Raw genomic sequence first — 14524 nt, 5'->3', positions numbered from 1 at the left:
ACTTATGCTGGGGTTATGTTCCAGGGATTGTGCCTAAAGCCAAAATTGCATATACCGTAGTCGAAATACATTGGGTTCAATGGCAGGTAGGATTGCCAACGTTTCCCCCCTATACACCTGCCCCCTTTCCACCCCTGTCTTAATTTATCTTATTTTTTTAATTGCCAAGTGTTTAAAGCTGAATGTTCACAAATTAAATGTGCCTAAGTTGCAAGTTATCTGTACTGTTTCCAAATATATGGGAGGGTGATGATTTATATAAGGAGCGTTTATCAATTTATACCCCTATATCACAAACAGAAAACTTTGATCTTGAAGAACTTTTTCAGACTGTAGAGATGGTTGGGTTTTTATTTATTATTTTATTTGGACAAAAAAAAATATGATGGCAATAAAATAAAAAAAAGTTCAAGTTTTTGAGGGGTGTTTTGAAATCTAAATTGCAGTGTCATAAATGTGAACTTAAAATACCAAGTGTTGGGGGAATGAGAAACTGAGCACAGTGAAATTGACACATTCATCCATTCCTTTTTGAAAAATGGAACCAACTTCCATTGAGGGAAGAGATTGCAGCCTCATCACCTTTGACAAAGTTTTACTTTGGTAGCAAGTGTGTGGGTGGGGGAACGCTCTGGGCTACTTTTTAGACTTGGCATCAAGTTCAGTCTTTAAGCAGCCTTCTTGCTCCTCAACATTTCCTGAAGAGCTTTCATAGGCAACCACATAGTCTTCCCTCATATCAGCTGAGTCAGCCTCCGTAGGCTCACCTGGCAAGCTTGTGCTTTCCTCTTCAGCCAGAAGGGGGAAATTGATCTGGCACATTTTCTGAACCAAAGGGCAGCTTGATGTTACAGTTGCGGCCTCTTCATATCCACACCCTTGAACGCTTGAATAAATCATGTTGCTGCAGCTCTTATCAGACGTAGGAAGCTCCAGCAGCCACAGATTCTCATCTGTCATGAAGAGGAGGCCGATAGGAGTGTCATAGCAGGAATTCAGATCCGTTGCTTTGGAAGATGAGCCAACACCGTCCTCTTTACCTTCTGCAAAACATGGATTGGCAGTGCCAATGGCAAAAGACTCTAAAGGCACTTCTGCATCCAGGATTTCTTCACTCAAGGTTCTGAGGCTCACACCCCTTGGAGGGTACATGTCCACTCTGTGGTCAACCACCATCTTAGCTTCTAATGTCCCCACAACCCCCAGGCTCCTATCCTGACCTTTTAGAATCAATTGCATGGTGTTCTTAGTCGGTGGGAAGACAGTGGCAAGTGCTGTTGTGTTGGCCAGAGGAGGAGTCTCTAAATCACCTTCCCTCTGCCAATGATGAGGAATTCCACAGGAAGGGTGAAGGGCTGATAAAGAGATTGGTTGCCAGACGTCTTCCAACTTTGACCTCTCAGCATTGTGGTGCAGACCAAGGGCTGCTTCATGTTCTGCAGGATGAAACATAAAATTAGGGATTGTATGTTTCTTTCATTTGTTTATGATGTTCCAAGTTTTCCAACTGATAAAGAGATGCACACAATCTCGTGCTCCTGCCTCCCAATCACATTTACGGTAATTAGGGAATTAAACCCTAAACTCCTCTTCTTTTTGGAGAGCGAGAGCCAAATGGCCATTGGCCTTGAGTACAAGGCCAGTGGTGGGGTGGGAATGGGGCTCATAATCTCAGTTCTCCTTCTAATGTACTGTACTTAGGTAGTAAAGGCTGATGGTGGAGATGAATGTAAGAACACCATAAGAGCCTGCTGGATCAGGCCAATGGCCCATCTGGGTCCAGGATCTTGTTCCCTCAGTGGCCAACCAGATACCTGTGGGAAGCCCAGAAGCAGGACCTGGGCACAAAAGCACACTCCCCCTCTGTGGTTTCCAGCAACTGGTATTCAGATGCATTGTTGCCTCCAGCTGCTGAGGCAGAGCATAGCCATTGTGGCTAGTAGCCACTGAAAGCATTATTCTCCATGAATACGTCTATCCAGCCATCCAACCATAAATAAAGAATTAATCAAATAAATATTCAGATGCATCTCAATATGGAGAATGTGTTGTGCCCCTGAAAACACCTCCCTTATCTCTTTCTTCTCTAGTCATAGGTCTGGTAAAAGGGGGAGGATCCATGTTGTAGTGACATTGCACAATGATGCCACATCATGCATGTTATTTTAACCAGACATTATCAAAGTAGGATGAGCCAGGGCTGCTGTTGTGGTCAGTGGACATGTGCTCCCTGCTTTTCTCCATGCTGCTGCTAAAGTGCCCCACTTGAAAAATGATAATACATGCTCAATGTTACCTTTCAGGTGGACTTTGTCAGTGGAAGACCATTGGGTAGCTTTATCCAGCCTTCTAGAGGTCCTAGGGGTGGTGCTGTGTTGAGTGTGCCTCCTCTGAGCTATCCAGTACTGGTTGGGTTCCTCTCTATCGCTTCTATGTTTCCACATTCTTGTGGTGGTGGGTACATTCCTTGACAAGGAAATGTCTGGGCCTTGTTGCTGGATCCCAGCTTTTCTATGTTCAAGAACTCTTGTTCTGGCCTGTGCTGTAGTATCCATGCATTGGGAGTTGCTCCCTCCTTCCTCAGGATATTGTGCGATGGACAGCATTTCAGTACACGCATCCTTTGGAGACCTGGGGCTGTAATCCTCTGACTGGCTGGGCACATTGGAAAGGCAAGAAGTGGAAGTCATGCCACAGTATGGAGGGGTGTGCAGATCACCTGGTCGCTTCCTCTGCTCTTTGCTTCTGCCCTTGCTTGGCAAGGATGAATAGCCTTTGGAATAAATATCAGTCTTCCAAGATGACTGTCCATTTCTGGTTGGGTGCTTAGAATGGCTTCCCTCTGTGAAGCGTTCTCCATACAGTTTCTTTTCAGAGGCTTTTCTGCATCTACGAGATGTGCCACTACCACCCTGGTAGTGATGACTAGGACTTCCAGACATTGACATGTTGTTGTTCTTCTTTGTTGCCAGCCAACTATGGGTAGTAGAGTTCAATCCACTCTGAGCCAACTCTTTTCTCTCAGAAGGGGTCTTGTAAAACATGGAAGAGTCTCTCTCCATCTTGAGGGCACTTCCATCTGGAAAATCTATATGGACCAATGCTTCGGGGTCCTGAACACCACCAAGCTGAGTCTCTGGGTGTGATATCTGTCCATCCAACTGGTGATGGACTCCTTCCCTCAACTCTGAAAACATGAAAAGCCAGAGAGAGAAAACACAAATCCTACATCACAAATACAGGTGACTCATGGAATGCACACATGCATCAATAAAAATTAACTTAAGAAATTTGTTTGGAGTGCTCCATTAACCAGAGGCCCTCAGCCGCATTTCTCTCTAACTCTGTCTGTCTGTCTCTCTCTCTGCCTCTCTGTCTATTTCTCTCTCCATGGCAGTGAAGAAGAGGGAGAGAAGGGAGTAGCAGAGAGAAAGAGAAGGGGGAAAGCTGGACAAAGGGAAGTTCCACAGATTTTTGACTCTTGCTCTGCCCATCAATGGCTTTGACCACACCCACCACCAGCATGCAGACCCTTGACTGATTGCCCCCAATTTAAAGTAACCTTGACAGACACAAAGTCACCAAACCCTGAACCACATGAACCTGATTTATTTATTCAGCTTGTTTCATCCAGGAAAATCTGCTGGTAAAGATACAAGTCATTTCCACGCCATACATTTAAAACACATGGCTCCTCCCCCCCCCCAAAAAGAAACCTAGGAACTGTAGGTTATTGGGAAATATAGCCTGCGAGGGATAAACAACAGTTCCCTGGATTCTTTAGGAGAAACCATGTGCTTTAAAATGTATAGTGTGGAGGAATCCATACTATAATCAAATGCTTACAAGTCTTGGATGGTTTCTCTGTTCCGTGTTGGTCACTCACCATGTTTCTTCCACTCCATCTGATGTAAAGTTGCATGCTGGATGCACGGGCAGCAGGATCCTGCACCCCTCTTTGCAAATGATTGCTCCTGTCTGCCATGGGCTCTGGTAGATCTAGAGGTGTCATTCACCCTGTTGATACACCCCCTGTGTGCCAGGCAGCAAGATAGGCTGTCTCCTTTCTCATGGAGAGTCACAACAGTTTTACCCACAGGATCTGTAGATAAAAAGGCAACCACCGGCCTCTTGAGGAAAGATTTGGCCTGTCCCAAATCTTGTGCTCTACAGGTTCCACAGAAGCAGCCACAGAATGGCCCTCTAGCAATGTTGACCCCTTCAGAATGGCTTGCAGCATTCTCCATGATGGGAAAACTGGAAGGTTTTGGTGGGTCCACGTTTGAGGTCCTCTGTTTGCTTGAGGACATTTTGGTCGATTTCTTTTGGGACGGTGGTTTGTCTTTAGTCTTCTTTGCAAAGGGGGTGCAGTTACAATAGTTGGGAATGCAGCAACAGATGACCAGGCCTGGAATTAAACCAACGAGGAGTCCTCCTGCACCCATGGAGATAAAGCATGGTAGAGATGAATGGTCAGCTTCATGGTTGCAATTTATTTTGTCTGCTTTATTCTATTTGCATCCCAGGCTTCCTCCAAGCAGCTTATAGTGGCATGCATTGGGAAGGGAGTTGCCCTAGACAAGGTCAGGCTATCTTTCCATCAAGCTCAGTATTGTCTGGACCAGGGGTTGGGAAGCCCTGGCCTGTGGCTTCATACAGCCTGCAAGCAGATTTCATCCAGCCCTCAGGGTGCCCTCCCACCCATCAGGAAAGAAACAAAGCACAAGGACTTGGACAATGGGCAAAGTATGAAATCCCAGCTCTTCCTTTTCCAAAAAAGATCTTGGGAGTGGTCTGTAGCTCAGTAGCAGAGCATCTGCTTTGTTGGCAGATGGTCCCAGGTTCAATCCCTGGCTTCTGCAAGTAGGGCTGGGAGAGACTCCCTGTCTGAAACCCTGGAGAGCCACTGCCAGTCAGTGTTGACAATACTGCCCTAGATGGACCAACAGCCTGAGTTGGCATTAAGGCAGCTTCTTATGTTCCTATCTGATGCAAGAGCATCAAAGCAGAAGGAAAAATGTCCCAGTGGGGTGGGGTGATGGACTTGTCCTCCTTCCAATTACACAAAAGGTGCCTATTTGTTTTGAAGTTGGGCGCAGGCAATATTTGGAATGCAACTACATTTTGAAATCTGAAGCTGTAAATAACTGTAAGGCAGGGTGTGCATTGGCTTTGTTTACATTCTTCTGCATTATGTCCTTTGTACGGTTCAACTACATTTAAAGAAAAAACTATCTAACACTGTTTAGCAAATATTGCAAAAATAGTTTAGTCAGAAAACGATGGTTACAGGAATGGTGATTCTGCTACTGTTATTGGTGGGATTGCAGCATTTAGGTGACTAACTGACTAAGTTAATCAATTCAAAGCGTTTTGATTTATCAAAAGGTCCAGCTTTCAAACATGCGCTTAAATAGCATTTACCTAGAAAGCCATAAAAAAAGCTGAGGTTCAATAGAGCTGATGGCAGGAGGTGTGTGGTTGGGGATGGAGAGGGAGACAGAGAGACACAATCTCCAGGCCTGATGCTCATCACTTGGTGTCCTGCAAAGTTGGGGGGTCTATCACAAACAATGTCATCGAGATACTGGATTTTGGCCACCAGTGGCTCCATAGATCTTGCCAGTTGGCAATTGCACTCCCATGGGTTTTTGTGAAGAAATAAGAAGTTTACAGAACCTGGAAGGATGGGCAAGACACTCAACCTGTTTTGGAACAGTAGAAGATGTTTGAGTGTTTGCAAAGGCTGAAAAACCTCGTGGTTGATGAACATGATTTTGTTGCTTGATAAGTCCAGTTTGGTCAACAGAGGCAATCCATAGAAAGTGTCCATTGGAAGATACTGGATCAAATTAGAAGACACAACCAGTTCATCCAGCTTGGCCAGGCTTTCAAACGTTCTTGGAGGAAGGTATGCAATTCTGTTGGCCCCAAGGAAGAGTTTGCTGAGTATTGGCATCTCTGAGAACCATGACCTTCTCAATATGTCCAAACTATTGTTGGTGAGAATCAATTCATCCAGGAGCAGAAGACCTGAGAAAGCCATTGGTTGAACCATGCAACTAAGGAGGTGGTTGTTGCTGAGATTCAATACCCTCAGACGGTTGGCATGAATTGTGGAAAAGGTGAGGTTGGTCAGGGATGAAACTAGGAATCCAGTGATTGACAGGAACTGGAGGTTGGAGAATTTTGTGAAGGACAGTGGAGGAATCTCACTAAGGTTCCCATGACGTAGGTGTATCTTCTCTGTGTAACTTGACAAACCTACTAAGACTGAATACAGGAGGAAGGGGTGGGAGAGGGTGGGGAGACACTTAGACAGAAAACTACAAGGCAAAGCAATATTTGGACTTACGACTTCTTACTGGAAATACACAGGATATGGTAACTCACATTCTGCACTGAGGGAAGCAGGATTCCGCAGTCTGCATACATCATGCAGAAAAAGCCTACGTGCAATGGTGCTTCTCTTCTGTCTTGTTTTATTTATTACATTTGCATTCTGCTCTTTCTCTCAGGATTATCTACATAAGAGGTAGGCAACCTGTGGCTCTCCAAATCTGGCCAAACTACATATCCCATCACCCTTGATCATTGGCCATGCTGGCTTGGGCTGATGGGAGTTAGAGTGCCCCAGGTTCCTTTGCCCTGAGATATCTATATCATTAGTTCCTCCCTCATCCTCATAACGACACTGTGAGGTGTGTTACAATGTGTGTGGCTGGCACATAGTCACCAGGGATCACAATGGCTGAATGGCAACTTGAATCTAGGCTTCCCTATTCCTAACCCAACACTCTATTGCGCCACACTGGATCTCATGGTAATAGTTTTTGAAGTCCAACCACCACCAATAAAATGTATTGTAGCAAAATACTCTTAAAATGTGCATCTTGAGAGAAAATGTTTATTTTAAATGTAGTTTAATAGAGAAATTAGTCAGAGCAGACTTATGAGTAAACAAAAGTGGAATTGACACAGCCCCCAAATAGACTGATCTGCCCATGCTTAGGCACCACTGTTGCCATATTTCAAAAAGTAGAAATCAGGACACCATGAAAGATGTTGACTTTTTCTTTTCTTTTTTTTACAAAAACACCAACAAATGCATTTTTGCCTAAGATCCAGGACAAAGCACCACATTTTGGAAATTCCCCCCAGACGCCAAATCTGCCTTTGAAATCCCAGTAATGTCCAGGAAAATCCAGATGCATGGCAGCCCCAGGCACCAGATAATGATAGTTGGTGCATTGCAGAACTGCTTAGATGGGGAGCCTCAGGCCTGGAGAGCAAATGTAGCCCTCCAGGCCTCTCTTCTTGTCCTTTGGAACTCTCCCCAGGCCAGACTCTATCTTCTTCCCAGGCCACACCCCACACTGGCCTTGCTTCATACTTTCCTTGGATGGCTGGAACATCCTTGAACTCTGATAATGCTTCTTGCTTGCCTGGACAGAGGCTTTGGAGAGGCACATGAGTGTGTGTAGAAACTTGCCTACTGTACAAAGGTAAAAGTTACCGTATTTTTTGCTCTATAAGACGCACCAGACCATAAGGCACACCTAGTTTTTGGAGGAGGAAAACAAGAAAAAAAATATTCTGAATCCCAGAAGCCAGAACAACAAGAGGGATTGCTGCGCAGCGAAAGCAGTAATCCCTCTTGCTGTTCTGGCTTCTGGGATAGCTGCGCAGACTGCATTCGCTCCATAAGACGCACACACATTTCCCCTTACTTTTTAGGAGGGAAAAAGTGAGTCTTATAGAGCAAAAAATACGGTAAATGCATTGCTCTGCCCACTTTTGCATCTGGCTGTGCTCACCACTGGCATGTAGTCCCCAGAAGGCTGCCCAGAAGGAAACATGTCCCACGTGCTAAAAAAATCTCCCCATCCCCGACTTATCCACTGAGACAGTTACAGGAAGTGATGGGGAGGAGGAAGCGGAAGCGTGGGTTTGAGTGGGGCAGACTCACCTTCTGAGAGTGCTGAGACTTGCTCACATTTTGCTGCAGATACAGAGCAGGACTGACACCGGGGAGGGCAGAGCAGGGCAGCTTCCTTGGAAAGCAGCAGCAGCTGCAATGCACCGAACACCACCATACCTGCTCAGTACAAAGCAGAGGAAACTCAAATCTCTCTTGGAGTCCCTTCAGAGAGTCCCTTTGGTTCCCAGGTGTGATGATGCTGCAATAAGGAGGAGCTGCAAAGTAGACTCTTTTTGTCCATGGAGGCTGCTCCTCTGGAGTGAATGGGAAGCTCCCCACACCAGCCTTAGCCCTCAACCAGCCTTCTAACTTTCAGCCCAGCCCAGGGGGTAGAACAACCTGTTAGCTTCCTCCTACTTAGTCTCAGTGTTGCCCTTGTAGAATGCAGTGGGGAGGAGAATGGGAGCAAAACCAGAATTAGTTGGCACCATGTTAATGGAAGACAATCTTACTTGGCTACGAGGGATCACCAAAGAGACAATAAAGCACTGTTGGTTTGCACTGCCTCCCAGTGGACACTAGCCACCATTGCTTTCTGTGACCTTGAACTTCTGACCTCAACAAGCAGTAGTGTCCCAGCAGGAGTTGAAAAATAATGTCCCAGGTCTCAATATCACTATGGAAGAGCACAACTCATCCCTCAGACTGGTGCTATCTTAAACTCAGTCTACATACACAAGGAGCCAAATCAGAGTAGGCTGGATTATATGACTTTTGCTTTCAGCTTGGATGGAATCTCATTTTTGCAAGATAGCATTATGCAGGGAAACTTCCCTACATATAAAACACAGCAGGGAAATGGGCTGGATCAAAACTTTGCTCCCTGGCATGCTGGATTTTTTTTACTTACAGGGATATTTTTTAAATTTATTTTTTTTACATTCACAAATGACTTGCCCTCACCTGTAGCCTGAAGTGGTACAGTCCATTATGCCACCTCAAGAGGCCCAGCATCTCATTCTTACAAATGTGTAGACCACATATGCTCCCCTAATTTAATGTTTGTTGGGCTTGACTTCTTCAAAGAATGAGACCAGGATTCAGAGTGGGGGGGAGGATTGTCCTCAGGGCCAGCCCCAAAAGCATCTAACGTACTTGAAGGAGTCATGGAGCCAGAACCCCAGTTTCAAAGACATCACATTGAGGACTGCATCTCAGAAGCTCCAGTGCAATTGGAGTCTATACCACTCTATTGAAATAAATGTCTATTGGAAGACACTGCCCCCCGTTAAATGAAGAGGCACCTCTGAGTGAAAAGGGAACTACGGTACCTACTGAGACAGGGCCTTGGCTCCTGTATAAAGCTCAGTCCAAAAGGAACGGGTGCTGAAGCAACATCTGAGCTCTGCTCTTATGAACAGTAGTATTCGGCCTAAGACCTGTGTGGAGTTGTCCAAGGCACCCTGGCCTCTGCTGAGGTCAGTGTTTCCATCAGGACAATGTTGCCTTCAGTATCATCTGGCTCTTTGCACGCTGCTGGTCCCCCACTCTTGCTCCCTGGGTCACCCACTATGATAATTACATATGCTTCTGGTTCATGTGTGTACGAGAGAGGTAAAGAAGGGCTGGGGTGTCACAGAAAAAGGAAGAAAAAAATAGTAATGCATTCTTGCAGTGCTCAGACTCCTCCCACTTTTATGTTCAGGTTTCACCCACCATTGGTTGTGGCTCCTGATTGGCTTTTCCTACAAGGCCACAGCCCTTCCTAGGTATGGTTGCCACTCCCTGTCATGATGTAGTCAATTGTCTCCCAAGAATCATGTCACCTACTTATATACGTGCATTTTTAGAGCTTTATCTTAGATTAAAACTCTATAATTTTTATACACATCCTGGGGAGCTGCATTTATTGGACCAAGATAGACAGCTCTTTCCATACATTCAAACAATATCTAGATGCGTGTGTTTTAAAACGAATACTGCAATAACTTACAACTTTTCCTTGGGGGTACCCTGGGTTTGGCCATTGCAAACTTCAGCTTCGCTATATGATGAGGATCTCGCAAATGCCAGAATATTTATGCCTCTCTGAGCTTGTAGTTCCGCAAGTCATCCAGATTTAAGGCTCATGATTGATGAACAATTGCCTGAACAAACCAAACAACTAAAACACTTAACATTGGAAGTAAAATATGTTGAATGCAATGGCTACATCCACACAATATCATTCTACTTTAAATAATCATAGCTTTCCCACAAAGAATCCGGGAAACTGTAGCTTGTTCAGGGTGCTGAGAGTTGTTAGGGGGCCCCTATCCCCTCACAAAGCAACAATTCCCAGAGTTCCCTGAGAGGAATAGGGGCATCTAGCAACTCCTGACAAACTACCAGTGGCATAGCATGGGTGGTGCCAGGGGGGTCATGGCCCCAAGCACGCAATTGGGAGGGGGCCGCAGACCAGGCACCCCCCACAGAGATCCCTGTTGCTTGCTGTCCATGGCCCTTCCCCACCTGGTGTAAGATCACCTACCTGTTGGCGGTGAGGGCAGGGAACAGAGAGGGTGAAGAGCACCCTCTGTGCCACAACCCTGCCTGGCATGCGAAGGCCTGCCTGATGGTGAGAGCTGGGTGAGCACGCTCCACCCTCATCAAGCGCGCATGGGTGTGCACCTGTCCCAGGCACTGGCAAACAGTGCTACACCCCTGCAAACTATACTTCTGAGGGTTCTTTACAGGAAGGCATGGCATTAAATTGGTATAGTAAGTGCTTTTAATATACGGTACAGATGTGGACAATATCTTACCAGCAGTGGAGTAGTCCTTTGTCACACTGAGTTCAATGAGGTTTACTCCTAGGCAGCGATGGACGAACTTGTCAATTTGAGGTTTCTCATTTTCCTAGTCTGCAAATGAGTTCACCCCAATTTTTTCCACACCAGTTTGCATTCATTAAAACAAAAAGTCTGCACACAAATTTGCCATGTACACAATTTTGTACATATTCTTCCCCTACCCCATTGCCCTCCTGTGTTGCTACCCCAATCCTACACATTGGGGTAGGATTTTTTGGGGGGGGTGTTCGTTGAAAAGGTTGAAGTGTGAATTTTGAAGAATTAGTTGTGTCTGCTCTCAGTGAAAGGTAATGGAAAGCAACCCCAACTTCCATCAGCTGCAGGCAGCATGGCCAAAAGTCAGAGTTGAAGTTCAGCAACATCTGCAGGGACAGTGCCCTTCTTCCATTAAGATGCAGCCAGGGATGACATGAGTTCGAATTCCCACTCATCAGTGACACTCGTAACACAACCTTGGACCAGTTGCTATCACTCACCCTGACATGAGATAATCCCTTGCAGTCTGCCCTGAACTGGTTGGATGATAGGCTGGGAGCAAATATTATATTACTTCCCTTAAACAGGACACTATACTACTTTTGATGCAGCATAGAATTGCATTAGTTTTTCGTTTTTCTTTTTCCTGTTGCTTCACACTGTTGACTCATGTTAAGCTTGTGGCCTACAAAGAGCCCTAGGTCATTTTACAAGCCAGGAGTGAAAGCCACCATCCTGTATTTTTGCATCTGATGATTGCCGCCAAAGTCTAAAAAACCTTACATTTCTCCCTACTGAAATTCATTTTGTTAGTTTTGGTCTAGCTCGCCAATCTGTTAAAGTCATATTGCATCCTCAAATAAGGTATCAAGCTACATTTCATTCCTCCTCCACCTAAGCTGAATGTGCATTGCTTTGTTTTAACATTGAATTGATGCCTCTTTAAGGAAGAAAAAAACATTCAGGATAAGAAATGATGAAAAGAAGCAGATTTTCAGCCAGATTTTAGACACAAAACTGAACTGTGAATCAGAATGCTTGTGGTGGATATTGTGCATTCTTTGTTTTTATTAAACACAAGATATTTGTCCCCTAACACACTATATATATATATTTATGTATATCTATATCTATGTGCATTTCTTCATCATGAAAGCATGCTAACAGATACAGATTAAACATCTCCATTGTAAAATACATCCTGAATTACAAGACATCATAAAATATCAAGTAAATAAGCAGCAGTGTTTACTGAGCCCATGTGAATATAAAATGGACTAAGTGTCTATTGACTATGGCTGACAATTGAACAGAGGAGTAGACTGCATGCTTAACATGGAAGACCACAGCATATACTTAAAGCGCTTTTATACAACTTTAACAATCATGGCTTCCCCACCTGCCAAGAAACAGTCCTTTCCTAAACAATTTGCCACTGTTTGAATTTCACCAGAAAATAGCAAGTCTTGAAGCACCCCAACACAAAAGAAAATTTGCAAAGAGGATTTCTGTGTATAAAGATTTCTGTCAATGCAGCTTATCAACTATACTACAAGTCAATAATTTAAGTGCCAACAATATCACATGCATAAATTAACATGTGAAGTCAACATGCATCAAAAGATCACACAGTGCAAACCAAATAAATATTTTGGTGGCTTTCTGGATGGTGTTTTTGCCATGGATATGTATTTCCAATAAAAGTAAAGGTAAGGGTACCCCTGACCATTAGGTCCAGTCGAGGACGACTCTGGGGTTGCGCGCTCATCTCGCTTTACTGGCTGAGGGAGCCTGCGTTTGTCCGCAGGCAGCTTCCGGGTCATGTGGCCAGCATGACCAAGCCGCTTCTGGCGAACCAGAGCAGCGCATGGAAATGCCATTTACCTTCCCGCCGGAGTGGTACCTATTTATCTACTTGCACTTTGACGTGCTTTCGAAATGCTAGGTTGGCTCACCCTGTCGCGGGGATTCGAACTGCCGACCTTCTGATCGGCAAGTCCTAGACCAGGGGTCTGCAACCTTTAAGACAAAAAGAGCCACTTGGACCCATTTCTGAAGAAAAAAAAACTGGGAGCCGCAAAACCATTGTGACATTTAAAACAAATATATCTCCAGAGCCGTGATCTGACAGTGGCAGGAAGGTGACATCGGGATGGTGCGTGCCTAACGCACGCACCGCCCCCATGCGATGTCACAGCCAGTACAGCGCCCGCCACAGTGGGGAGTGTCGGGGTGCACAATGCGCCTCCTCCCCTCATAAGTATCCGCCCCGGAGCCGCGGCAAAGGTGTAAAAGAGCCACATGCGTCTCCGGAGCTGCAGGTTGCAGACCCGTGTCCTAGACTCTGTGGTTTAACCCACAGCACCACCTGCGTCCCTTTATATTTCCAATTGTCAACTTAAAAAACAAAAACAAAAATACTCCAACAATCTATGCTAAACCCTGTATTTCCTGGTTTGGGGATATAAACTTCAGGAATTAATCACATAACTGTTTCATGTAAAAAGGTAACGTCAGTCATGACCGACTCTGGGGTTGCGGCGCTCATCTCGCTTTATTGGCCGGGGGAGCAGGCGTACAGCTTCCGGGTCATGTGGCCAGCATGACTAAGCCACTTCTGGCGAATCAGAGCAGTGCACGGAAACGCCGTTTACCATCCTGCCGAAGCGGTACCTATTTATCTACTTGCACTTTGACGTGGTTTCGAACTGCTAGGTTGGCAGGAGGAGGGACTGAGCAACGGGAGCTCACCCCGTTGCAGGGATTCAAACCGCCAACCTACTGATCAGCAAGTCCTAGGCTCTGTGGTTTAACCCACAGCGCCACCCGCATCCCCACTGTTTCATGTACCTGTTTGTTAAAACTTAAATAGGAGCCTTGAAGGAAAGACAATCAGGACCTGGACCCCAGTACTCAGGGAGAGGGAGTTAACCATTTGCACCACCACCTACCATGCTGCAGCCCTGGTGAAATGCTCTCCCACTCCAGAAGCACTTGGAGAGCAACTGCCATTGATAGCAGCACTGGGCATAACATTAGCTAAGTTCAATATCCAAGAGGATATTGTATTAGGTACATAGCTCAGATTTGCATGAGTGATTTGAATTAGTAGATACCCACCACTGTGCTGATCTCACAGACACAGACTCCGCTGTTCAGAGGAGTCTAGTCACAGTGCCTTGTCTGCAAGCCCTCCCCCTGCCAAATACCCACTGATGGCCATTGCAAGGGGCAGGCAGGATCACCAACTACATTCAACACACCAAGGGGGAAGTCTAGCATGCCCCATAAAACTTATTTTAGTAATGTTGAGGTTGGCCAAACCTCACTGTCCATTCTGGGGGTAGTTTTGGAAGGATGTGTGATGAAAAATTGAGCCTGCCAAAAAGCCACATCACAAGAAACATCATGAAAGTTGCATTGAAGGTGCTCAGCATAGGACGTCTCACCATCAAGAACATGGCTTGCAGAATGCCTCCAAGATATTCTAGAATGGCATTGTGAGGAATTGTGTGTAGCTTCCGAAGCCCTCTTTTCCATGAAACCACAGGAAGCATCCTCTTTTACCAGTGCCAGATCAGCATTGTCCACTAATCCTGTTTCATTATATATGTATATGTCATTGAATCATAGAATTGTACAGTTGGAAGGGACCCCAAAGGTCATATTCATCTTCTTGCTATGCAGATTATAGATAGAGAGATGATAGATGATAGATAAAGATAGACAGATGGATAGATAGATACATACATAGATAGTGTTGTGTATTGAGTCA

At 45.3% G+C, this 14524-nt stretch overlaps 1 protein-coding gene across 1 annotated transcript; it reads right to left on the bottom strand.

Annotated features, from left to right (window-relative positions):
* Nucleotides 1–342: 342 nt before the first annotated feature.
* On the bottom strand, nt 343–14424 carry LOC128406923 (uncharacterized). The gene is made up of 8 exons (XM_053374820.1): nt 13870–14424; nt 10726–10824; nt 9915–10068; nt 7970–8098; nt 5425–6273; nt 3887–4435; nt 2297–3187; nt 343–1436 (listed from the first exon to the last, which is right to left on the bottom strand). Exons 3-8 carry the CDS (start codon nt 9946–9948, stop codon nt 637–639), a joined length of 3252 nt encoding a protein of 1083 aa, XP_053230795.1. The 5' UTR covers nt 9949–10068; nt 10726–10824; nt 13870–14424; the 3' UTR covers nt 343–636.
* Nucleotides 14425–14524: the final 100 nt, after the last annotated feature.

The sequence above is a fragment of the Podarcis raffonei genome, chromosome Z (genome assembly GCF_027172205.1).
Source record: "Podarcis raffonei isolate rPodRaf1 chromosome Z, rPodRaf1.pri, whole genome shotgun sequence".
Classification (NCBI taxonomy): Eukaryota; Metazoa; Chordata; class Lepidosauria; order Squamata; family Lacertidae; genus Podarcis; species Podarcis raffonei.
This window is presented reverse-complemented; position numbering and strand designations above follow the sequence as displayed.

Bases quoted from the DNA above. Each gene is read 5' to 3' on its own strand.
- LOC128406923 (XM_053374820.1), bottom strand. From the start codon at position 9,948: ATGGCCAAACCCAGGGTACCCCCAAGGAAAAGTT. The intron at 6,274-7,969 runs GTGAGTCTGCCC...TCCTGTATTCAG, and splicing joins AGTCTCAGCACTCTCAGAAG to TCTTAGTAGGTTTGTCAAGT. The intron at 1,437-2,296 runs GTAACATTGAGC...TTCATCCTGCAG, and splicing joins TGACAAAGTCCACCTGAAAG to AACATGAAGCAGCCCTTGGT.